Source organism: Hibiscus syriacus, unplaced genomic scaffold (assembly GCF_006381635.1).
Source record: "Hibiscus syriacus cultivar Baekdansim isolate YM2019G1 unplaced genomic scaffold, ASM638163v2 tig00110010_pilon, whole genome shotgun sequence".
NCBI classification, from domain to species: Eukaryota; Viridiplantae; Streptophyta; class Magnoliopsida; order Malvales; family Malvaceae; genus Hibiscus; species Hibiscus syriacus.
In genome coordinates, this window is record NW_024062562.1 from 1 (window position 1) to 26,474 (window position 26,474).

Consider the following 26,474-nt stretch of genomic DNA (forward strand, 5'->3'; position numbering starts at 1 on the left):
GTGAATTTTAAAACTCCATATTTCATAGTGACTACAGAGTCTTTAGATTCCAAGGCTCCCAACGAGATGAGATTTTTCTTCAATCTAGACACGTATCGGACATCAGTCAAAACTCTGGTTGATCCATCTTGATTCTTCAATCGAATTGAACCTATCCCAACAGTTTTATAGGCATTGTGATTGCCCATATAAACAACTCCTGCATTTAGTTCTACTAAATAGGAGAACCACTCCTAATTAGGGGACATATGATAGGTACAACCCGAATATAATATCTATTCATCTGAATGAAATGTTGTTGATAAAGCAACCAATGATATGTCAGATTCATTTGCATCATACTCTGCACACATCTGGAGCAGCTTTCCTTTCTTCTTCAGCTTCTGACAATCTTTCTTCCAATGGTCTTCTCATGACAAAAGGCACATTCATCTTTTCCCAGTCTGGACTTTGACTTTGATCTCCCTCTCCACTTTGGCTTTTGACTTTTTGAGCAACCTCTTGCCACCATGACCTCTGCTGCTTCGTACTTGCCCTCCTTCTTGGTTTTCTTTCTGATCTCATAACTATACAAAGCAGCAGTTACATCTTTAAGGGTAACATTATCCTTACCATGAAGTACGTTGTCTCAAGGTGCTCAAATTCATATGGAAGAGATGACAACAACATCCAAGCCAATCTTCATCTTTGAAGGTTTCATCCATGTCCAATAAGTCTGCCACTAGCTCATGAATGCAGTGAGTGATCATTCATACTGGTTGCCTAGTGATAATCAAATTTAAACAATCTTTCTTCATGTGGAGACGATTCTGAGAGCTTTTCTTTAGGAATTTTTCCTCCAATGCTTTCCACATCTTACTTGTAGAAGTCTCGTTCTTGTAGCCATACTTCTGCTCCCTGGAAAGACAAGATCGAATCGTGCTGCACGCCAAACGATTGATTGTTCACCATTCTTTGTCCTCTATATATTCGGGCTTTTCTTCCTCAATGGCGATGTCTAGACCTTGTTGGAATAAAGCGTCTAACACATCGCCTTGCCATATGCCAGATGATCGGATCCATCGAACAACTCACCGAGAAATTGCATTTGACATCATCATCCTCACCGGTCCAGATGAAGAGCTTGATGTCTCAACTGATCCGTATTTTGGCATTTTAATTCTAACGAACAATATTCAATAGCACGAACTGTATCTTTTCAGCAACGAGACCACCAGGATAACCTCAACCGAAGCTCTAGATAACAATTGTTGGGGAAACCGGGTTATTTCCTACACGAATGTAATTTCAAAATTGACCTAAATGTCAAGATCAAAACCACCAAAGGTTGCACAGCAGATAAACCTGCCAAACTATTGAATATTGAAACACAATGGAAAAACCGAATAAATAACAATAAAGGAGAGAACACACCAAATTTACGAGGTTCGATGAGAATATCGTATACTCCTCAGGCACCACACCGGATGATAACTTCACTATCAACAAATATTACAACAAATGGAATTCTTTAGAATTCCCTAAGTGAGAGAATGAAGAAAAACAAATGAAAGAGAGAATTTGTTTTGGGATGATTTCTAATGGAAATACTTAGGCCTATTTATAGTTGAGTTTTAAGGACTAAACTTATAAATAACCTAATATTTTAGGGACCAAAGATGAAATTCTCATGTGCAAAGTTGGCCACCTACCAAAGATGAATTTTCCAATAAGTTGGCCACCAACCAAGATGAAATTTCCAACTTGCCAAATTTGACAATTTGCAAGCCAAATATAACAGTTTCATATGGAATACGTTATCCTTTTAGATTTATCTTTGATGAATGACCCATAATCACGTTTCATCCTCACAAACCATACAGTGTCATTGAAACGATAATAATACTCTTTAATTGAGTAGTGATTCAATTCTATGAATGAATCTACATTTTTAACATATCATTCATCACCTTATTACTTTAAAACTCAACGGGATCTTGATATATCAAAATTTGCTAATCGTACACACATAGTCCTATATTTACTCGGGATTAATCTATATATATTTTGAACATTGTCTGTGACTTTAATCTTTAAATAAATTTAAGATTTTAATTTATCTTGTGTCTAGTCTAATAGGCTGCCAATACAAACCAAAACATTTATGTCTCTAATAGAAAATCAACATGGATCAATAGCTAAACTATCTTTTCATTTGGGCTTTAGAAAACTAATTATCTGTATGAATTATTTACTTAAAATAGTTTTATGAATTATAAACATATTAGGAGTTTCGACTAAACAGTCTGGAGATTCTTCAAGAATAAAAGGTGCCCTTAGATCATTCGGCTTATCATTGTGTGGTACATCCCTAGTTTACATGTTGGGCAGAGAGCCACAAAGAATTAGTTGGTGATGCGTCATTGGGGGCATCGTTCCCTACATGCTAAGCTAATCTTAAAAGATTTTGTGGCGCACCCACTACTTCACCCCACAACTAAAGATTTAAATGGTGATATACTGTCGTAATAACACTTGTTATATAATGGTAGTAGTATCGTTTAATACTATTATTACATTATTGTGATATCCTTGATTATTATAATACCTTCCGCTACGTTCGTAATTACAATAAACGAAATACAACCGAAAAAACAACTGCAACTACAATTCAATAATTGGCCCACAACAACAAGAGGTGAACCACACGAAGGTAAGTCGATGGTAAGTTGAATTATATAAGAATCATATTCTCCCTCTTCAAGGTGATCGGAAGATCCTTTTTAAGGGTTAAAAGATAAAATTTCATGACTAAAACGACACATAAAAAATCCTAAAAAATATAATACATTTCCAATAAAAAAACCCATAACAAGTTCCAACAACAATTACTTATAATCAATTCTTTTTCTTAATAGTTTGGAATGATTAAAACATAGTATTTGTTTAGAATCTTTGTTAACCATTAGTAACGCGTATACATATTAAAAATGTTATTCGAATCCAAAATTTTAAGAGAAAATATTACTCATTTTAACGACTAAAATGATAGTTGCACTTATAATCAATCTTAAAAAGTATTAATTAATAAATAAATAAGGAATCTTGTTGATATGATATGCTTTTCATTTCTCCGATTCTCAAACTGTAGAGTAGGATTCTCTAACTGTAGAGTAGGTTGTGGCCTAGCTAGTATGGATAGAATGGGATCGGATGTCACTTGTCTTCGTTTTTGTAATGGAAGTTGAACTGGCCTATTTCCGATACGGAGAATATATATAAATATGATATTCTCTTCATTCCTGATGCCCAGAATCATATGATATATGTTTTCTCCGTATCATAACACTTTTTTGTTAGTGGTGAGAATCATCTGATTCTCAAAATGTTTTTACAATTTCATTTGCAGCTAAAAGTATTAAGTTTCAAAGATTTTTTTTTTTTTTTGCCCTTCAGTTTCTAGGTTTCGTCTTGACTAATTTGGACTGACCCGGGTTGCACACTTGGCTTTGGTGGGTGTGTCTCCTGGCGAAGATTTTATGCATACACAAGGGTTCGAACCTGAGACATTACTTAAACGATATCAAATTGCTTATCACTTGAACTAACTCCTTGGTAAGATTTTTAAGTTTATTCCTCAACTCAATTATCTTTTATTTATCTGCAATGATTCTTTGGGCTCCTAACATTGGAATATATGACGAATGACACTTAGCAGATGCTAATCCATTGTTTGGGTTCTTTTCAACTTCGAAATCAAATTGATGAACAACCCATGTTTATTCCAAAATTTATTTTTCTTTCAATTGTATCTTTGAGTTACCAAGCGAAATTTTCTGCATACACATATACTCGAACTTGAGACATTGCTTAAACAATATCAAATTGCTTAAACAATATCAAATTGCTTATCACTTAAAACAACCTCGTTGATACTAACTATTAATATTTACGTGACATGAAAATTTTAAGACTCAATTAAAGAAACAAGGAAGAGGGCTTTCTTTTACTATTATGCCTTTATTTTACTCTTAATTTATAATTTTATTTTGAATGTGTAAACTTTGTTATAGTATTATTTATTTTTATAAAATAATATTATTCAAGTGATTGTAAAATATAAAACTATAATTAAAATAAAATTGAATTAGAACAAGTATGACATTATAAATAAGAAAATTATGAATCATATATTCTTTCAACTTTTACTTTCTTGATAACAAATGTTTCTATTCCTAATTATCAATATACTATTAAATTTATAATTAATTAGCATGTAACTCTTACTACATAGAAGTTTAAGACTAATAAAGATTATATTTTTTAACACACGATGCAGTGAAAAGCTATTTTAATATAAAAATTTATTTGAAGAATGAGTACAAATAGAGTGATAAATAATTTGTATATAGTTCTAATAGTCTTATGATTGACCGTTAAGTAGTGATTCTTAATAAATATTTAAAGATGAGATAAATTGTGAATCAAGAGTGAAAGAAAGATATAATAGCAAAAAAAAAAAAGAGCCTAATTCTTTCTTTTTTTTCTTTTTAGATTGTCCTTAATATTGTCATGTCACATCATAAAATTATTAACAATCCATACATACTTATTTGAAAAAGGAATCACAATTTAAATTTTGGAAAAAAATTAAAATATTAATTGAAAAAATAACGAAGGTAGACAATTAGTTTTTTAATAGTAAGTGATGATTCAAATGTAATATATGTTAATAATTTTTTGGGTTAACCACATTATTAATCAAATATGTTTGTGTTTTGTTCACTTTTTTCACTAATTTAAAAAAAAAAACATAATATATGATCACTTTCGTTTTTATTTAATTAAGATGTGGTCACCACGAGTTAACTGTTGTTAAATATTTTGGTATAATCACATATTTGATCCATGTTATTTACATATTTTTCTCAATTTAGTCATACTTTTAATAAATTAAAATAAATTTAATCCTCCAGTCAAATAATTCCAATTGTCGTGCCAAGTGTCACCATTCGATTGAAATATTAACTTAATAATAAATTAAAATAAAGTTAGTCCTCCAACCAAATGGTGACATGTGGCACGACACATGACACCAATGACATCATTCGATTAGAGGATTAATTTTGTTTTAATTTATTAAAAGTAAGACTAAATTGAAAGAATATGTAAATAATATGGAGCAGATGTGTGATCATACCAAAATACCACGTCACCTAGTTAACGACAGTTAACCTATGGTAACCACATCTTAATTAAATAAAGGGTAAAATATAGTAATGGTCACTGAACTTTTCTGAAGCTTTCATTTAGGTCCCCCAACTTTTAAAACTTGTAATACAATCCCCCAATATTTAGTTCGTTTACAATATGGTCCCCGACGTTACACTACTATTATAAGATGCTGACGTGGCAGTGAGATCACCATTTGCAACTATGAACATTAGGGTAAATTATATAAATGATCACTGAACTTTTTAGGCATTTGCATTCAGATTCCCCGACTTTTAAAACTTGCAAAACAATCCTCAATTTTATTCTAAACCCCAAATTCCAAAATAATTCAATTACATTCTAAACTCCAAATTCTAAAATACTTCAAAATAATATTGAGTTAACCAAGATTTCATATTAACCAAGATTTATATAATTATTTATTTATTTTTTTTATGTTTTGATTGAGTTGTATTCAGTGAAAATTGATTGTTGTTGTTCGATTGAGTTCATGTGCAATTGAATGGTGGGATATGCATATGTAAATGATGTTTGATGGTATTGGATATTGAGTTCTAATTTCTTATTGTTTTTTCGGATTGTGTTGCATGTGTATTGGGTACTGAGTTTGAATAAAATATTGTAAACATTGATGCTATTTAAATATTGGTTGTTGAGACTTAAATGTGAAACATTTTTTCATGAACTTAAATCTATAAATTTTCAGAATAGTAACAATCAATTTTCACATGAACTTGGCATCATTTACACATGCATACCCCACCATTCAATTGCACATGAATTCAATCGAACAATAACAATCAATTTTCACTGAATACAACTCAATCAAAACATCAAAAAAATATAAAAAATTATATAAATCTTGGTTAAGTCAATATTATTTTGATTATTTTGGAATTTGGGGTTTAGAATGTAATTGAATTATTTTAGAATTTGGGATTTAGAATGAAATTAAGGGAGTTTTACAAGTTTTAAAAGTTGGGGGACCTAAATGCAAGCGCCTAAAAAGTTTAGGACCATTTATATAATTTACCCTAATTTTCATAGCGGCAAACGGTGATCTCACGGCCACATCAGCATCTTCTAACGGCAGTGTAACGTCGGGGACCATATTGCAAATAAACTAAATATTGGGGATTGTATTGTAAGTTTTAAAATTTGGGGGACCTAAATGAAAGCTCTAGAAAAGTTCAGTGACCATTACTATACTTTACCCTTAAATAAAAAGGAAAGTGATCATATATTATGTTTTTTGAAATCAGTGAGGAAAAGTGGACAAAACACAAACATAAACAATCAATCATGTAGTTAACTCTAATTTTTTGACCAATTGATAGCACACATATCTAGCAGACGCAACTGCTCAGGACCTCTAGGAAGAATAACCTTTTCTTTTTATCAACGAGACCACTTGATGGGTTCAAATGTAGAGAATTCTTTGAGGTCAAGTAAACAAATGGTCCCCAACTATAGGACACTACTTTGTTGAGTCCCTCAACGATTAAAAGTTACAAAATAATCCCCCGACCATATGGTGTTATTTTGTTGAGTCCCTCGACTATTAAAAGTTACAAAATAGTCAGTCTACTATTAATATATTCCAAACTCGTTCTTTTTTGTTAAAAAATTGACGATCATTTGAGCTAGATGTTAACCTGCCGACAGGAATATGATAAAATTATATTTTAATGATATCTATTGGTATTGTTGTTGCTTTCAAGCATTGGCTTGGTGATATAATATTTTTAATATTGACTCTATGACATAATGTACAACTTGAGTCGATCCATAAAATACAAATCAAACAGTTTTAGGATTAGATTTTATCATATCACAATCAGCATATTAACATCCAACTCAGATGATTGTTGATTTTTAATGAAAATGGATGAGTTTGGAATATATGAATATTCGAGTGACCATTTTGTAACTTTTAATAGTCGGGGAACTCAACAAAAAACACTATATAGGCTGGTGCTATTTTATAACTTTTAATAGTTGAGGTCTCAACGAAACAATATTTTATAACTGGGGACTATTTTATAATTTTTAATAGTCAAGAAACTCAACAAAGGAACATGTTATAGTCAATGTTGATCATGAGAGTAGAAAAGGTTTGGCATCAATTGGTTGAGCGAGACTTGTGATTTGCCAAATTATATGAGTGTTAGGGCATTTTGAAAGTCTTAAGTTGTTGATCCAAGTTCTTTCACACTGGTCACTGTTGAATCATTGGTTTCAGTGATTGTTGTTGGTTGTTGATTTAGGTTTTTTATTTCTTGGTTTGTATTACTGGTTTTCTTGCTCAAGTACTCTTTGTTTTAGTTTCTTCATGGTATGCTGCTTCTATCACAAGGTAACATGAGACTTGAAAGATTCACAGCCAAGTGTTCATGACAAAAATTCTCTGGGGTGGGTTAAGAGTTTAACAGCCTTGCCTTCCTTAACCATAAAAAATATGATGTTTTCTTGCCCAAGAGAGGCTTCAGATTGCACCCGAGAGCTTGTAGCTTAACCATCTTGCTTACACCCAAAAAAGTCCGAATAAATGAGAAGAACAATTTTGATTCATGAAAAAATTTCAAATGAAATAATGAGAAAGAAAAGAAAGGCGAATAAAGTAAAACGACAGGAGGCATCCCACTTTCGATTCTCGTCTAAAGTAGAACGAAAGGAAGCATAACACTTTCTATTCTCGATGAATCACCTAAGTAAAAGGAAGATATCTTTTAAGGGACTTTAGATGGAAAACTGAAGAAATAAAGACAAAATGGTGAATGAAGAGAAAGTGTATTTCTTTATATAGAACCAGCTCTTTCCATTTCTTGGTTGAGAACCAGCAGCTCATTGCAACACGTCGTTTGTATCTTTTATTCAAGAATCAACTAAAAAAAAGATCAATAACTTGAAGAAGTAGGGTGAATGTTAGAGTATAAAATTGATTCAACTATAATTAGTTAATTAGTTAGATTTGTTAATAGTTGGTTTTGGTTTTGGGTTATATAAACCCAATAGTTGCGAGTGAGCTGTTAGGTTGTATTTGCAATTTACTTCATTCAAACTACACTTTTACTGTGTCTCTCCTCTATATTAATTCTAGTAAATTATTAAACCCTAATCCTTTACATTCATCACCACCAGTAATCTCCAGCCACCATGGCACCTTTCTCACAATAATAAACTATAAGTTCCATACAATCAATCTATCTCTAGTAGGCAAACGATCTAGGATAACCTTCCAAGCAATCAATGTATGCTTTGGAATATGCAAGGGAAACCAAATCAACTTATGCCAATGGACCCGATCCCTCACCTCTTTAATCTCTCCCCAAATCCGTCGAGAAGTCATCACCTCACTAGCAGGGGCACCATCAAATAAGATATGTCCTACTCCCCTAACTGATAAAATCTTCTGAAAACTCCAACTCATAGAGGGAGTGGCATTCAAACTCCAAAAATCCCTCCCTCGAATAGCATAACTCCTAATCCACGCCACCCAAAGAGATCCCTCATTGGCAAGGACTTTCCTCATCAATTGGAGGATGCACCCCCATTCCAACAAGCAATGTCCCTCAACCCAAGCCCCCTTCAGCTTTTTAGGAGTAAATCTTACTCTAAGCCACCCTAGCACCCGAAGTCGACGTGTCTTGTCCTTTCCAAAAGAATCAGTCACACAACTGCTCAATTGTATGGATAACACCATTTGGAGAATTAGTTGGCGACATCAGTAATTGAAGATGTTGAATAAAATAGCTTGGGTCATCTGAAGTCTTCCCGTATAGTTAATATTTTTACCCGTCCAATGCCTAGTTTCTTCCGAATCTTCTCTAAAAACCCGTAACAATCCTTCCCTAAGAGCTTCCTTGTGACTAAAGGCACATCTAAGTATGTAACTGGCTTGAAGCTAAATCATTTTTATACTTTACCCAATTCTTTGTTACCATTATGTCAGTTTAAATATAAATAGCACCATTTGCCTTAGCATTTAACCTAATCGTTACAATAATTAATTTTACTGTTGCATATTAAATTTCATCACTCCTCCCAATAAACCCTTAATTTATTAATAATAGATCGAGTGATTTCAATCTTATTACATTAAAGAACTAAGTGTCTAGTAAATGAGTTTGGGTGCTTCAAAATTTTATAAAGAAAAGCCGCTTTCGTCGGTTGTTTATGGGATCTCTCTTTCAGTTCCTTTACGATCAAACGTAATTTTTCTTCCATTTGTTTTCAGAGAGGGCATTCATTGGATAATTAGGCGACAGGTTTTCCAAGGCACAGACCACACTGTCCATTAAAGCACAAATAATTGTGTTATGGTGGAGTTAGTGGCCATGCATAAAGCACAACGAAACAAATTGATGTGTATGCCATGAAATTTGAATGGAGAGAGCATTATTAAGGGGCCTTTTTCCCCTTTGCCGTGGACTGACTGGTCCTTCTCAAGAATTCAACTAAGCAAACCATACAGTAAAGCTGAAACAAAGATATATGAAAGAGATTTTCATGTTGGAACAATAAAAAAAATGAAAATAAAAAATCTCAATGATTTCCTCCAATAATGGAGTTCGATTTTAGTATCAAGACAAATTCTCGTTTTATCCACTTTCTCTTTCTTTATAATTAGTGGAATGTACATAAGCAAAAACATACCCCTACTCAAACTTATCTCTTGTATTATTGACAGTGTAAGAAGAAAGGTCATAGTTTTAGACGGTTTACCTTTCCTGATTGGACGGAAAATCGTAGTGACTAGTGATTATGATGGAAAAAGAAAGAAAACAAAATGAAAAATGGGTATGAGGTTGAAGTCTCCTCTTCTCAATTTTCCTTTCTCAGCTTTGTTTGTGCAAATGTATATATATATATATATATATCCTTGATACCAGGTAGCAGAAACGGAGCCAAGATCAAATATTGGAAGGTGCAAAGTACTTAATTTCAAAATAATAAGGACTTGTTATGCATTTAATCTAAAATTTTGGGAGGATGAAAGTCTAATTTTACTTAAATCTAAATTGATAAGGAGTTAAAATACTATTAAACCAAAAAATTTAGGAGGGGCAAGAGCGCCTCCCACTCCCTATATAGCTATGTCCATGCCTGACAGTAAAGTGATTGGTGTCAGTAATAGGGTTGATGGCTATTAATAGATCGACAGATGGACGTATCATGCTATTAGTAGATAACAGATGATGAGATTGAAAGCGGTAAAGTGATGGCTATTAATAGACTGACAGTAAAGTGATTGGTGTCAGTCAAAGGGTTGATGGCTATTAATAGATTGACAGATGGGCGTATCATGCTATTAGTAGATAACAGATGATGAGATTGAAAGCGGTTATGACGAGTTACCTTCAAGTGAACCTTGAGACATCTTAGAAATTTTTTTGGAGAACTTGGATCCCTTGCATGGTTAAATGGCAGCAGAAGTGTAATTTGCGGAGAAAATACATGTATAAATATTTAAATTATGATCCTAAGTATATTTCTTAATACAATCTTAAATTTTCTAGGTATAACGATAAAAAATATCCCTAACATTTAACTAAATAATCACTTTAGTCCTTTTTTTGAAGCATTTTAACTCTTAGTGTTTCATTTTAGAGTAAAAAAATCACTCTATTGATGAAAATTGTTACTCAATAAAAGGCCAATGTTTCGAAATAAAGATTTTTAGTCCCGAAGAAAGAGTATTGACCCCTTGCTTAACTTTTGCCTTAGCCTGCTTGCATGCCCACCAAATCTCAAAAACCAAAAGGTTAAATATTAAAAAGAGAATAAAATAAAACCAAATCTTCTTCTTAAGACAAGAAACTCTATTGATTTGAGGGTGTATGTCATTACGCACTATGTTGGTTGGACAAGAATCTGTTTATTTTTAATTGGGACTTTGATGTTATTTATATTGGAGTCATCAAACACTCTTACTCTTTTGTAAGAAAATTACAAAAGCAACTTCACCTGTTCATTGACTAAACTCAAAGGCACCACAACAACATTTGTAAAACAATTATTCAAGGGATATAATAAGATTAGTGTTTTCGACTTTGCCTTTCTCGCTATCAAATACTAATCATTCTACAACCGGGCAATGATTTCTCCCCACCATCCCATTCATTACCCATTATGTTATATTTTAAAACAATTAGCAAATTTAAGAAATTTGACAAAACTCAAATTAAATAATTGGTGGTTACATTTAACCATTTTATTCGCCTACGGACGGACAACAATCATAATCTTAGGTCTAATACAGTCACGCAAAAGAGATCAATAGATGAAAACCTAGATACCAGGGGGAAATTCCTCATGATATCTTAATTATTCTTCCTCGAGATTTTTTTTCATCTCTTCATCGTCAATATTATTGGTTGATCACCGGCTATGAATATCCGTTCAAATCAGAAGGGATGAACCTTTCACAACCAACACAATCAACTTGTTCTCATTCACAATTGGTACAATGAATGTGAAGTGCATGTGGATGCGTTCATTAGGTTTAGCTTGATGGTCTATTAGTACTCTACATATCCTTAGATTTTACATTCTCACCCGATATCGATACGATATAAATACAATAAACATCTTTCTTTTATTCTCAGAGAGAGCCATAGTCCTAAAAGTAACATCTTTTCTCTTCATCAAAAGTGAAGTCATAAAACTTGTACACGTGCATTATAGACCTTATAACAACATGTTAATTGTACCTTAAATTAAACTAATAATTTAGGGCAATTAATTACCTTATCAAAATATTAAAAATTGTCATTTTTCATTAGCATATTAGTATATAGCTCATTATTAGTTCGAATGGAACGTTTAGCTGAATTTTTACACATCGAACATATCAATTAACACATTTTTACAATGATGTCATATTTCACATAAAAACACATTTACTAACATACTTGAAAATAACATCCTCAAATTTCATACCGAAATCAGCATTGAGAAATCTTAGATAAATCTTACTCAATTTGAAACCAGAAATAGATAGCTCCAATTATTCTAAACATTTCGGTGCTCATTAAATATTCTCTTAACCAAAGATATGTTTACTTCCTTAAGAATAATACAGCTCTTTTAAAGATTAACATTAATAAGTTTAAATAACCTAACCAAATGATCAACATTTTCCCTACTTGTAAGAAAAAAAATCTTAGTTCATAATTTATTTTAAGTATTTTAATGACTCAAATTTAATTATTTTTTGTTGTACATCCTCCAAATTTCTTCCTTAGGTTGTACCTTAGCAATCACTTTTTTATTTATTGAAACTTTGAGAGAAACTTCTCTGATAATCGAAGCCTCTAGAGTTCCTCAGGGGTTCCATATCATTTGGTCAGTCACAATCTCTGACATAGTCACTCACAGCCACACGTGACCCATTAGTGTTAAATTTATTATCTGACAGTCATATCTATTTACTCTGCCAGGTTATCAATATCTATTTTGACCCTAAGTCTAACACCAGCACTAAAGGTCGATATATATATATATATATCACCATGTAAGGTTAGAAGAAGACTGGGATCAAACTTTCTCTCTCTTTCTCTCAGTCTGTCGGACATTTATTCATCTCATCTTCAATTCGTTTGTTCTCTTTTTCTCCTCCACTAAGTAACTAGTCACAACTCTCTACCCAAATCAAAATAAGTGAATTACTGACATTTGCCACAACCACAACTTATATAACACCCCAAATTATGGGGTAGTAGTTTAGAATTTACCTGAGAGGTAAGTTGACCCCGTATATTTCATGATTTAAGTCGTTGGATATAATTTGGTTGGATTTAGGGCCAAATAGCCTTAAAAAGGATTTTTGAATATGAGACAAAATACAAAGGACTAAAAGTAAAATTAGACCATTGAAGAGAATGGAAGCTGATTTTGGAGGCTTTTATTGGTTTTGGACGTGGGGTTTCCATGTCCCATCTCTTCTTCATTTCTTTTCTCTTTATTCATCTTCATGTTCCATAGCTAGGGAAAATTCAAGCTAAGTGTTTGGGGTTTTTCCTTTCTCTTCTAAGCTTCAAAATTCGTCCATAATCCTCCTCATTTTAATTTTATGCTAAGAATCATTGTCTTTATTTTTTGTTTGAGGAAAAAGGTGGAAAATCAACCAAGTCAAAAAGGAAAGTGCTTGATAGCTAAAGGAGCTTTATTTCGAGATCCTGGTATCAAGGTACTGTATTTCTAATCCTTTGGAGTATTAAGTTTTCATAAATCCCAAAATTTGCTAAGATTTGTGTAGTTGAGCATTTAGAGTTTCACTTTTAATTCATGCCATAAATCATGAATTTGTTGTTTAGTATTTGTTTTATGACACCTTAAGACCCTAAATAACTACCCATAACATTGGTACATGATTTAGAACCAAATTATGGCATTTATGATGAATTTTGAGTGTTTCCCAAACCTAGAATAATTGTTTCAGGGTTCGAGTATCGATATTAGATGGATAATATCTATACTAGATGTATTGAGGAAAAAATTAGAGATTTTGACTGGTAGTGTCGATACTGCAAGGGGAGTATAGATACTCAGGGTTTCAATATTGATACTACTCACTTTGGATGGTCAGATTTGACCCGTTTAAGGTCTGTTAGAGCTAAGGATGATCCGTAATAACAAGACTTTGTCCATGAGGGATGTAAATGACCAAGCATACCTAGAAACACTCGTAAAAGCATGTTACATAAGGTGTAACCATATTAAGTGTAATACGCTGAAGTATCTTCAATCAAGGACATATACAGGTAGTTGGGAGTGAGAATCGTTATAGGAGATATCCAATAAGTGGTACGATGGATATGTCACATTCAGTGGTAGAGAAAAACATGAGCTTCAATAGTATCAGTGAACACAAGAAGAGTAAGTCTTCCTTTTGAGTTCAAGAGGTTCTAAAGGGAAGTACGATAAGATCGAATCGAGTATCGCTACTCAGAAATAAAATCTAGCCAGATATCGGGCTAGTCAGTCCCACAGTTAATAAATAAGCCTTCGCATAACGTTCTAGATGAGAGAACAAGCGAGATAGCAGCTAGTGTGATGTTAACTTCACTTTAGTGAGTCCAACTATGTTAAGGTATACTCAGGTTACCTTAGTTGCCCTAGTGGGGCATTACCAGTGCACGAGGCACTTCAAGGGCTAACTAGGGTGCGAGGTCCAGACACTCGCGATGAGTGGGTTAGCGATGTCAGTGTTATGTACATGTGGGACTTAGATATGCATGGGCGGTTATGTTAGTTTAGTACAGTCATGTAAGCTTTCGATGCATGTAAATTTTGGTTCTTACCCTAAGCTATTCTGTATTCTAGGTAGGTTGGGGCGTTGTCCCGAGATGCACATAAAATTCCTCCGACCACACCATCAGACCTACATCATATATATTTGTTTGAGTCATGCATGTATAGCCCCATCAGTCTGGTATGTCATATATGTTAAAGCTTGACTTGAAGGTTATGTGAGACCGAGCCAATGCTTCAGTTAAGTAGGAATTGTACTAATGTTATGTGACATCGGGTTCCCTTCAGTGATCTACCTAATGGCTACGTGAAGACCAGGAGATCATTCAGTATTTTTTTTTTAAATTACGTCGATGCTATGTGACATCGGTGTTCCCTCAGTAACTAGTGTCTGATGGCTATGTGAGACCAGATACTAGTCAGGTTTGCATTCAAATAATGCATAGTATGTCAGGGTGCATTCAGATAATGCACAGTACATTCAGGTTACATTTAAGTAATGCGTATTAGTACAAGCATTAGGGTTAGAGCCACGTTAGAGGAGTACTCATGGTGAGGCCCTTAGCAGAGGATTAAAGGAAGCGTGAGATCCCTACATCTGTGATAGAACAGTAAAACCTTAAGTATGTAGCACTTGATCTAGGTCATGCATGCACCTACTGCTTAGTATCATGTCTTCTGCATGCTTATGTTTATGAAATTCTTATGCTGCTGTATATTATTGATTATTCTGTTGGGCATTGTAAGTTCAGCCTTCGGATGTTTTCTATTGGCATGTCAATAGCTTGGGTGGTTCGTGAAGCACCATCGCAGCCGCACTTACAATATCTCCGTCAGAGTATTGTACTGTAGCTTTAGTGGGCATGTGTATTCATAAAACCTTACTTATGTATTTGAGTTGTAAACTTCAAGATGTATTATTTTGTTTTAAATTATGTGTCAAGGAGCTCCGATTTTATAAATGGTTTTATAAAGGTTGTTTATGTTTTAATTATGATACCATTAAGCATGTTTGAAAAGGAAATATACAAGTTTTGAAAATCAGGGATTATCGATAGCCCAATGTGACACTTTAGGCTCAATCTAGTTTAGGGTGTTACAATTTACCCATAAATTTTTTTTATTCAAGTATAACTCTCAAATAAAATTCTAAAACTGTAATTAATTCAAATGAAGGATTTTCCCGTACTTTTAATAATAAAAAAATTCATGAGCAAGTTTTTTTTTTAATATTGAACCCGCTTGACTTGGTTAGAATTTTTATTTGAAATTTAATTACAAAAAATAAGTAAACATTAAAAACCAAAGGCTAATATTGAATATATAATAATTTGACCCACGGATAAAAGAAACGAAAAATCAGCTGCAACCCAGGTCGTGGGCAGGTGTTATAAGGGTCCTATTAATAAAATAATTTACTTTTGCATCAGAAAATGGCTTGAAAGTTTAGTGGAATATGACATAAATTAAAGTGGAGCACTTCTGATATTATAAATAGGAAGACACAGATACCACAAATCTCCCTCATGAGTGCAACACACCAATAACTTTAATGTTCTATAAGTTTGAGAGCTAACTCCAAGTGTGCATTCACATATCCATAAGATAATATACAAGCAGAACCAAGACATGGGTTCTTTAGGCAAGTTCAAGCCATATTTTGCTGCAATTTTTCTGCAAGTTGGTCTTGCAGGGATGGATATCTTATCTAAGGCTGCACTGAACCACGGCATGAGCAATTACGCGCTAGTCGTTTACCGACACGCCATCGCCACCATCGTTATTGTTCCTTTCGCTGCCATCATTGAAAAGTATATCGACATCTCCATCTCTATATAGTCTTTGATGTAATGTTTGTAATCAGTGTCATGAAGCTGACATGGAAATTTTATCTTGATAGGAAAGTGAGGCCTAAGATGACAATGTCAATCTTCATCAAAATAATGTTGCTCGGCTTATTGGAGTAATTATTCGAATCAAATTCCGAGTTTTTTTTAACATCGTATGATTAACATTTAACATATTTTTTTTACTTTGGCAGGCCAGTGATTGACCAAAACTTGTATTATGTGGGGATGAAGTACACCACGGCAACTTTTGCAGCTGCCATGTATAACATTCTTCCTGCCATTACCTTCTTAATGGCTTGGATTTTCAGGTAAAATTTTCTGAAATGTACAGAGAAGCTATAATCTTACGCAATAAACAAGGATAAATATTCATTTTGTTTGGTGATATATCTATGCAGGCTTGAGAAGGTAAAGTTTAGATCCATCCGCAGCCATGCTAAGGTTATCGGCACCCTTGCAACTGTTGCAGGGGCCATGGTGATGACACTGATGAAAGGACCGGTTCTGGAGTTGTTATGGACCAAATCGAGTATCAATAACCACGAAGCAGCATCCAAAAACGGGACGGATTTCCACCACACCGTCAAAGGCGGTCTGATGATCGCCGCCGGTTGCTTCAGCTACGCTTGTTTCGTGATTCTGCAAGTAAGGAAGACAGAAAAAAAATAACCGTATAAAGTTTTGCTAGAACCATGACATTGACATTATGCCATGTCTTTATAGGCTGTCACGTTGAAAACATATCCGGCCGAACTCTCCCTCACTGCCTGGATATGCCTGATGGGCACACTCGAAGGAACCGTAGCGGCTTTGGTAATGGAAAAGGGAAATGCTGCAATTTGGGCACTTAAATGGGACACCAAGTTACTTACAGCTGCATACAGTGTAAGAATTTAATCAACAAATACCTCTGATTCACTTATTTCATTGAGCCCCACAAATCTATCCATGGCTACTGCAGGGAGTTGTGTGTTCGGGACTTGCTTATTACATTCAAGGTGTCGTGATGAACGACAGAGGACCGGTTTTCGTCACGGCGTTTAGTCCCCTGTGTATGGTGATTGTAGCAGTAATGTCTTCTTTCATTCTGGGTGAACAGATGTTTCTTGGAAGAGTAATCGGTGCTATTATCATAATCTTGGGACTATATTTTGTGCTATGGGGTAAAAGCAAGGAATACAAGTCTCAGCTGCCATTAATGGAGCAGCAAGTAGAAGCAAGTAAACTAGATAATGCCACTAACAGTGAAAATGGCAGTTTTGATCATCAGGCCATCATGATTGATACAGTCGGAAGGGAAAACTCTCAAGAGAAAAGGGATTCAAATGTGGTTTGATTTTTTTTCCCATTTTCTTCAAAGGGATTTGATTTCCAAAAATGTTATCCAGAGAGGAAACCATTGATAAAGTAGAAAATAATGGGTAGTGGTTTTCTGATTCAAGTGTAACAACGATATGACTTTACAATATAAAATGGTATTGATCAGTTGTCGACCCTAAAAGGACATACACATGATCCATCATTTGTAATCATTGAGCTTGTTGTTGGTGCCACCATTAACAGACACAGTGTCCAGAAAAAGATTATTTCATATATATAAACCATGATCTTACAATAGAGGAATTAATGAAAAAACTAAAAATATGTACCGATTTATGGATCCAGATTAGGTATTGCAAAGACAATGCCATTCTCCAAACCCAATTTACTATGTTCGCAAACGTCAGGGTTTGAACCCTTGACCTTGCTTAAGAGATTAGTTGTTGGTCGAGTACCCTGAAATAAAAATATAACTGAATTCTAAATTTTCTTTGATTAGTTACCTATTTTACTGAAGGTGTCTACTGTGAAATATGAGTTTTTTTTCGATTAGTTATTTATTTTACGGATGATGTTCACCCTAAAATTTTATTTGTACCTATTCCATTTAAAAAATTTATATTGTTAACATATGTGTGTCAATCTTGAAAAATATTTCTAGATCTGGCACTGTTGTTATTAGCATGTCAAAATTATATCCAAATCAAATACAAGTTATGTGAATATATCAAATACTTATGACATGGAAACATGCTTAAATCATTAAGTTTATAGTTAGCACAAAATTAAGCATACCAAGTTATTCTTTGTAGTTCATGCAACATAAATTACTAGTTTTAACTTTTGAGTACTCTCAAGAGTCATTAAAACAAGTTTTTAACATCCATGCACTACATATGCAAAATTAGGCATACCTTGTAAATTTTAGAGTTAATTGTATCACATGTCCTCAAAGTATGATCCTCATTCTAAATTGGTCCTTCAAGTTTTAAATGTTCCAATTTCATCTATAAACTATGACTATTATTCTAAATTAGTCCTCAAACTTTTGAACATTTCAAATTCATCCCCAAAATATGGCATTCATTCTAAATTGGCCCCCTCTAACTTTTTCAACATTGCAATTTCATCCCAAACAATACATATACTCTAATCGCATCACTTGTTAATATAATCTTTAAGCCAAGTTATATTATTATATGTTTGAAGAAAAACAAAATTTAGATTAAATGACGGTTGAAACTAATTACATATTTGGATGAATTTGGTGATGAAATTAGAATATTCAAAAGTTTGGGACCAATTTAGAAAGTGATTCATAGTTTAGGGCTGAAATTAGAATGATCAAAAGTTTATGGGCTAATTTAAAATGAGAATCATAGTTTGGAGATAAAATTAAAATATTCAAAAGTTCAAGGGTCAATTTAATAGTTTACGGACATATGATTCAATTAACTCTAAATTTTATGTAATTTATGCTCTTCTAGCATACATCTAACACATCGAAAGCAACAATACAATAAAATTTGATATACTAATCACTCTTCATTCACTTTATGCAAAGTTTACCTAATTTTGATCTTTTTGATGATTTAGCTTGTAAATGATATATGGTTATGTTAGAATACATCCTAAACAACATCAACATATAAGTAACATACACATATCATATTGTTATTTCATAACCATTATTGACCTTGATGATCATTTTAGTTATAGACCATTTGTATATCCATAAACTGAAAAAATAAACCCATAGGTTGGAGATTTCTAAATCACAATCCTCACTTGAAGTTAAAACTTTTGTTTAGCTTAGTTAGTTCATAAACCAAGTATGGTCTAACTTGTTATACTCTCAATCATGATTGATAAATATAACTGCTTTCAAGACATCCTGCTTACTAAATGAGTGCTCTAACCAAATAAGCTATGAAAGCCATGGGATGTGATCAGATTTAGTTTTATATATATATATATATATGTTGAAATAAGCCATGTGATCTCTTGGTTTCCAACTTCCATCTTGTTGCTGCTCCTCAACTTCTGGCTTCTCAACCTTCCATCCAAGTCCGATATCACCGCCGGTCGGTCAATCAAGTTGCACATATGCTTGCACGGCAGTCCTCATCATCGAACCAGACCATTTACTTTGATCAAGACTGTCTTAGTTTTTTAACAGATTATGTTATGAACGATGTTCTTAATGATTAATACCAGTAGGTACTTGCTTCCAAAAAGAAAAGTTTGTCTTAGAGGAAAAACAAAATTATTTACTTGCATTGAGAGCCAATCTCAAGACCTCCCGCTTACTAAACGGGTGCTCTAACCAACTTTGCTATGAAAGCCACGGGCTTTGATCAGATTTTAGTCCTATATATCTCTTTGTAATAAGATTTACTGTCAAACTACCGAACCTCGAGTTGGAGACACACTCCCAGGTCGTTGTCAATGGAAAACCAATAAACACACAACTTCAATCCAAACCAAAAATTGCATGCAAACTAAAGGGAGAAAATTTACCAGAAGAGGAGAATCGAGAGCAGCAGATGATCAACTTTAACGTTCTATAAGTACAAGGGAAGCCAGATTTTCTTTTCTTGTTTTTTTTTACCAAGGACATGATAATGACTCTTTCATCCTAGCTGAACAAATGTTCCTGTGGGTTATTTATCTCATAATGGTATTTTGGGGTAAACTTAAAAGCAAGGATTCTCAGGCATCCATGAAATATCTGATTAGAAATGGGAGGAGAGGGTGTATTAGCTCGTCAATTCTGTGCTTTGGCTGTATTTCACATTTAGTCTTGCCATCCTATTGCCGGATAATTGAACAAATGTCCCGGTTCGGTCATATGATTCATGGCCCCCCTGTCGTTAACATTTATTAGATACATTTGATCCAAGACCGTTGTTGGTAATGCGTAAACACATCATTCCACGTTGAGTGAGAAATACTACTGGCTTAGGTTTTTATAGTATTCATTCTTTCCTCCCTTGTTGAGTGATAGACAACAAGGGCTCGCGCGCCACTGTCATCCGTCCGGCGACTCTTTGCAATACGTGGCTTCAATACATGAGTTACAAACGGATAGAAATTAAATCACGAATCTGGATTATTTTGAGACTAGATTCATTTGTTTGCGACAACAATTTCAGACAGAGTATTAATGCGAAAATTAATCAGATTTATATCTGATTTTCGTTACACATTTTTGTCCGTGAAACTCAACCTATAAACAAAGAGGCATCATAAGCTTCTCAACTCACTCTCAACTCACATATCCTCTCAATTTAAAACATTCAGTGCTTCCTTCCTATGTTATCATAAGAGCAATACCACCGGCGATTCACTCCGATTTCGGGTGTACGAATTCTCAGAACGACCGTGTTAATTCGAAGGGCAATCGCATGTTGCACCAATTACACACATTGAGATGAATTTGTTTCTAAGACTGTGATTTCCACCACGACATAATTCCAATAGTTCAATTGTTGTTTAATTTTTATTTGTCCTATCAGTGCTAACAGTGTGATTTAACCGTATTCATTCCCAACAACAGTGACCATCACACTTGAGGCCAAAAGAGGAATGCGTCCAAAGCAATCAACATGACATGCAAATCGACGGTTAAATTGCAGACAAAACTGGGCAAAAAAAGAATCTCTCCCCAAAAAAGGCATATAAAACTAAATTCACCAATAATCAATAATACAGCATTTCCAGTTTCTGTCCAGTGCTTGCTCTAATAAAAAATCGAACCCCAGGGCTGCACTGCTTCTGAACGTATTTACAGATTCCATTGAGATCACCACCTTTTCGACAAAAAATTCAGGCACGTCATGCAAGTTTTTGATGTACATATTCTATTATGATTCATCCACCAAGACATGCTCTACCAAATAGCAGGCCATGCTATATTTTCCATCATATCATCATAAACCGAGCAAGCAAGCCGTCTTTAAGAATTTCGCGGACAAGAATGGTGTCGGCTTTGTGGAACATTTTTTGGACATGGAATTTTGGGGTTTTCAGAACCTGGGAGTTGTGTTTAAACAGCTTTGTTCCCTGGGAATTAGTAGAAGTTCTTCGGCTTGGACTTTGGCGACACAGGCTGTTAATTTCGATAACGTCGGTGGGCAGGATCTTGCGGTCGAGATGGGATAGTTGGCTGAATTCACTTGGACCGAGAAGAGCGAATAAACCGGTCTGTGATCCGAGAACCTCAACTCACCCCTTGAGTACCACATTTGCTTAATTCCTTCGCCTTTCCATAGTATCCTATCGCACCTGCAATCATTTTCCCATAAATCTGAAATCTCAACACGATACAAGGACTAAAACTTGAATTAGACCAAAAAATAAAGAAAACTGCCAAAACTAGAAGCAGAACCATAGTAATATTATATACCACAGAATTATATGTATCTAACCATATAAAACAAATCAGCATGACTATTGTTTTAAAAGGATGATGAAGGCAACTACATGTTCCCATCAAGCAACCTTAATTAATGCACAACTTGGGATTAATTTAGTCTTTGCTACATGTATTTAATTAGTCAAAGTTAAGTAAAACCGGTGGTGAAAGGAACAAGAATCTTGAAATCTTACCAGGCAGGAATCCGCTGTTTCTCTTTGGAGTTCGATGTTTGCACGACGTAATCGTCGGAGTCGGCGAGATACTTGTACGTCGGAGCGAAGTATATCATGCCTTCTTCCCATCCTTTGAACACCCGACCGGCCCTTTGTTCTAATCTTAACTGCCAAGCAATGAGGGAAAATATCACATGTTAGATCTAACAAATGTCAACTATCTATTTTCTTTGATTGTTTAGGTTAGGTTCTCACCTGATCCTCCTCTAGAAGTGCTTGCCAATCATTCTTCTTCAGTAGTTTGAATTTATCGGCGTAACCGGCAGCAAGCCGATAGTTCAAATCTCCTAACCAGATAATCTTACTGAACAAATACGAAACAATTGAAACCTTTAGGGGCTTAAAAGAAAAGTATGAAAATTTACGGATACCATAAAGATTGTAGAATATATCTTACTCGTGGTCCAGAATGGTATGCGGAGGAAGCGGCTGTTTGCGACCTCTAAGTGTATGAGAGAACCTTGTTCTCTTTAAGATTTCAGCGACATCCGAATTCCTTCGGATCTCGTCGCCTTCTTTCTCTCCGGAAGTCAAGTGGGTACAAACGAAGCAGAACGTTGTTTGGTGCAAAGTCATACTAATGGATATTGAGCCCTGTCATACAATTGCAGTTTAACCGTGATAAATGCCGGATTCTTTTCGTTATCGACAAGGTTGTAGAATAGATGCAACCGCTGACCTTGTTTCCGAGATACCCCATGATGCCGCGGCCGACGCACGAGACTTTCAGGTTGCTTATATGCTGGTAAAGATCAGCTCGAACCCACACGCACAAGAAAAGACCAACCATTTGCTTGCTAGCAGCTAGGCAGAAGCGCCGCTGCTTTGGATTGCTGGACATGCAAGTGAGGCTAGGTGAGCCTTCTTCGCTTAAACTAGAATTCAAGTTCATTGGTCTTTCGAAATCATCTTTCATGATTTCGTCTTCCAACGAAAGCAAATCGGAACAGCTGATACTTGGCTTCACGGTTACTTGCTGCTCAAGCCGCGGTGAGGACAGGCTCACAATATTGTAACATTGAGCAAGTTCTAGGTCACTTGGGTTGGTATTCAAAGCTTGACGAATAAGGTAAAGCCACTGTGCGGCGGGGCCGTTGTCCTCAGCTCCAAGCACGTTGCCAGCGTTTAGAGGAACGATTTCCTGGAACCTAGCAAGCAGAACAAATCCGGTTCGAGCCAATCAATTCTCGAAATATCACAAACATCGTAATTAATATCAATCACTTGATGCATAAAAAATGGCATAATGAATCGATTCGGATTAGTCGATCATGACGTAAAGAAAAGAGCAAGAATTTACCCAAGAACATAGATATCAGCAGGAGCAGGTGACCTTAACCAATCTCTCAAGTTCAAACCATGACGAGGTGATTTCCCTCCCACATTCCATGTCCCCACAAACATCCTGAAAACTCATAAAAACAAAATAAAGCCCAAGTCAAAACCAAAAGGCTTAATAAAACAACAAATAAAACACAATTATTGACAAAAAATTAACAATCTTCAACTCAAATTAAAGATTTAAATTATGGTAGCGGTCGTTTTATCGTGGTTGCGGATATAACTGATGTTATTACGGTCATTGCAAGTATCGCGCCCGTACTATAACTGTTTCAATTGACACCATTACCACTATATAATAGCTGCTATTCCGATAGCGGACCACTAATTAAATCTCTGACTCAAGTAATCCTAGTTAACTGTACAGTATTCAAACAATAACTTAACCGAGTTTTTATAACCTCACCTGAGGTTGACTGAATCAGTGACAGGCAGCGTCTCCGGCGAGACTAACGTCGGCTTAATCCCTCCGGCAGCTTCCATCAACCAGCCTTCTATTAAAAACAATTCATAATGAAGTAAATCCAAGTGTTATTAGAAAGTGAAGCAGTGAAAGTCAAATATAGACCGTCCACGTGGAGGGGAAAATTATAAACTGGTCATCAAATTTCAACCGAAATCATTACCAGTTATTTGATCGCAGCCGTCAGTATTATAAACTGGTCATCAAATTTCAACCGAAATCATTACCAGTTATTTGATCGTAGCCGTCAAACTGACGGCTGCGGGAAATTCAGAAGATAAACAGAAAGGAAGAGAAAAGCTTGCAGATCAGCACGGTAAATTAAAACAGTGCCGGTGGCGCCACCTAAAATCTACCTGAGAAATCTTCCGGTACGAACGTGTAGTAATCCTCGTCAGAGCAGCTCTTTCTTCTTTCATCAATTTTGCCTGTAAAAAAACAAAAACAAAGATTCTTCCTTTGAATCCAAAACGACATCCGCTAATGAAATTTGATCGGAAAAGACACATATCCACTGTGGGATTTGTAATCTTTTTACCGTTGATGTCGTAATCGGAGTGAAACTCGTCTGCTCCACTCGGTATATTCAGCCATTTTCGGACGATTACTTTAGGCCACGAAAACTGCAACAGCCAAAGCAAATAAAAAAAAAGATTCAGAACTTAAGCATTGTCATAAAAAATCCGACGAACGATGCATACCTTGGAGACTTTTCCCATATCTGTTTCTCGTTGCTTAACTGCGTGAGCAATGGAAATTTAAAATCAGGATCGATAACAAGTTGACTGATATTATAATGGCGGGGAAAATTATATATATTATTGTAAATTAAATAAGGTCTTCAAGGAAAAAACAAAACCCGGTGGCAACTCAGAGTATCATTAACAGTTGAAGAAAAAAAAAAGATTTGGGAGATTAAGTAACGAATATTTTGAGGGAAAATTGATGGTTTAGAGGTTTAACTTAGTGAACAAATTCAACGGGAATATAAAAGAAACTAGTTGCAAGGGAAATGGAGGCAGAAAAATGGAGAAGAAAAATAGTTTTAAAAATGGAAAACTCAACTCCCAATATAATATTAAAAAAAAAAGTCTTTCTTCTTTACATAGAAGAATACATGGTGGAAAACTGGGTAAAAATTTGGTACTTCCATGTACTCCATTAAAGAGACAAGTAGGGAAGAAAGGGGGAAGGATATGAAAGATTGAAAACTCAATGATGAACATAAATGGAAAGTGAAAGGTGTTTGGAAGATGAGAAATCTTAGTGTTTGTTTTCAAGGAAAATGAAGATAATGGAAAATGAACTGTGAAAGGAACATAGCGAGAATCCCAGAGGTAAGGTCGTTATCTGAAAGTGAAGTTAAATGACATAGACACACGCAGTTCCCGCTTAGCTGCCGGCCAATGGAACAGAGGGATCTTTCATAATACAAATTTGTGGTATTTAAAATCAAGAGTAGTCAATGCCATTGTTAATAATTCTCAATCATGAAGAAGACAACAAAAATCGATCAACGTGTAACGAAGAAGAACATGGAAAACTAAGACTTCCCAACTAAAGTAATAATTGCAAATAAAACCCCAAAAAATTCCATATTAAAAGTTAAAAAAAAACCAAGTCCACAAATGAAAATTTTGATTCTCAGATTATGAAGTTTCAGAGAATGAAAAAACAAGTTTAAAAAGGCTTACCCTTTTTATTGATATTTCCTTTTCCCAGTGTGAAATTTTACTTTGTTTTGTTTCTAATAGTAGAAAGCCAGCAAAAATTTGCAGGACAATGGAGATGGTGGCGTTCCTCGTAAAAGCAGAAAGGCAGCGCGGTTGCCTTTGAAATGCTATAATTGTGCGCGAGGAAGAAGGAGAAGAAGCATTAAATATAATTAATTCTTTCCGGTTTGGGGTTAATCAAATTTGAGGTCATTAAGTTAGAAAACATACCCACGAAGGGTTAATGCGCTACTAAAAAGGAGATTTAGATTTGTATTTGGGTAAACTCCCCACTTGGTGCTTTATCTATTCTCTCGTTTTTATTTTAATTATTCAATTATTAATTTTTACAATTAAATCTAACGTTGTATTTCTTATTATTAGATTTGACTATTTCTAATAATTCATTATTAATTTAATAATTATTTTTAAATATTAGTGATTTATTAAATTATTTTAAATTATGATCACTTTGACATAATATGTAAGTTTTGATACTAAAATTATTATTATTATATCATGTCACATCATTATTTCCGTTTCGTCAATGGTCAAATTTAACAATTGAATAAAAATAGAAATAAAACGGAACGTTAAATTTGATTTTAAAAAAAGGGTAAACTACATGTTAGTACATCAACTATCAATTTTGTTCCGTTTTGGTCA

At 34.5% G+C, this 26,474-nt stretch overlaps 2 protein-coding genes across 4 annotated transcripts; one reads left to right on the forward strand and one right to left on the reverse strand.

Moving 5' to 3' along the window:
- The first annotated feature begins 16,011 nt into the window (after window positions 1–16,011).
- Window positions 16,012–17,803, forward strand: LOC120212298 (WAT1-related protein At2g37460-like). Its single transcript, XM_039210657.1, has 6 exons — window positions 16,012–16,280; window positions 16,370–16,432; window positions 16,511–16,627; window positions 16,718–16,964; window positions 17,043–17,204; window positions 17,281–17,803. The coding sequence occupies exons 1-6, from the start codon at window positions 16,099–16,101 to the stop codon at window positions 17,653–17,655; spliced, it is 1,146 nt and encodes a 381-aa protein (XP_039066588.1). The 5' UTR covers window positions 16,012–16,098; the 3' UTR covers window positions 17,656–17,803.
- A 3,592-nt stretch (window positions 17,804–21,395) lies between these two features.
- On the reverse strand, window positions 21,396–25,948 carry LOC120212299 (type I inositol polyphosphate 5-phosphatase 8-like). 3 transcript variants are annotated; one of them, XM_039210659.1, is made up of 11 exons: window positions 25,792–25,948; window positions 24,798–24,840; window positions 24,635–24,719; window positions 24,453–24,524; window positions 24,040–24,127; window positions 23,593–23,697; window positions 22,972–23,440; window positions 22,690–22,886; window positions 22,488–22,596; window positions 22,251–22,399; window positions 21,396–21,926 (listed from the first exon to the last, which is right to left on the reverse strand). In XM_039210659.1, exons 2-11 carry the CDS (start codon window positions 24,813–24,815, stop codon window positions 21,668–21,670), a joined length of 1,551 nt encoding a protein of 516 aa, XP_039066590.1. In that variant the 5' UTR covers window positions 24,816–24,840; window positions 25,792–25,948; the 3' UTR covers window positions 21,396–21,667. The 3 variants fall into 3 exon arrangements, with proteins under 3 accessions (XP_039066590.1, XP_039066591.1, XP_039066589.1); XM_039210660.1 differs by lacking the exon at window positions 25,792–25,948 and having other exon boundaries at window positions 24,040–24,124; window positions 24,798–24,999; XM_039210658.1 differs by lacking the exon at window positions 25,792–25,948 and having other exon boundaries at window positions 24,798–24,999.
- Between the last annotated feature and the right edge of the window lie 526 nt (window positions 25,949–26,474).

Excerpts from the sequence above, each read along its gene's own strand:
- LOC120212299 (XM_039210659.1), bottom strand. Across the intron at positions 22,887-22,971 it reads TGGGGTATCTCGGAAACAAG|GGCTCAATATCCATTAGTAT; the intron begins GTCAGCGGTTGC and ends ATTGTATGACAG. Across the intron at positions 21,927-22,250 it reads AAACAGCGGATTCCTGCCTG|GTGCGATAGGATACTATGGA; the intron begins GTAAGATTTCAA and ends AAATGATTGCAG.
- LOC120212298 (XM_039210657.1), top strand. The coding sequence starts at position 16,099 with ATGGGTTCTTTAGGCAAGTTCAAGCCATATTTTGCTGCAATTTTTCTG. Across the intron at positions 16,281-16,369 it reads TTCGCTGCCATCATTGAAAA|GAAAGTGAGGCCTAAGATGA; the intron begins GTATATCGACAT and ends TTATCTTGATAG. Across the intron at positions 17,205-17,280 it reads TACTTACAGCTGCATACAGT|GGAGTTGTGTGTTCGGGACT; the intron begins GTAAGAATTTAA and ends TGGCTACTGCAG.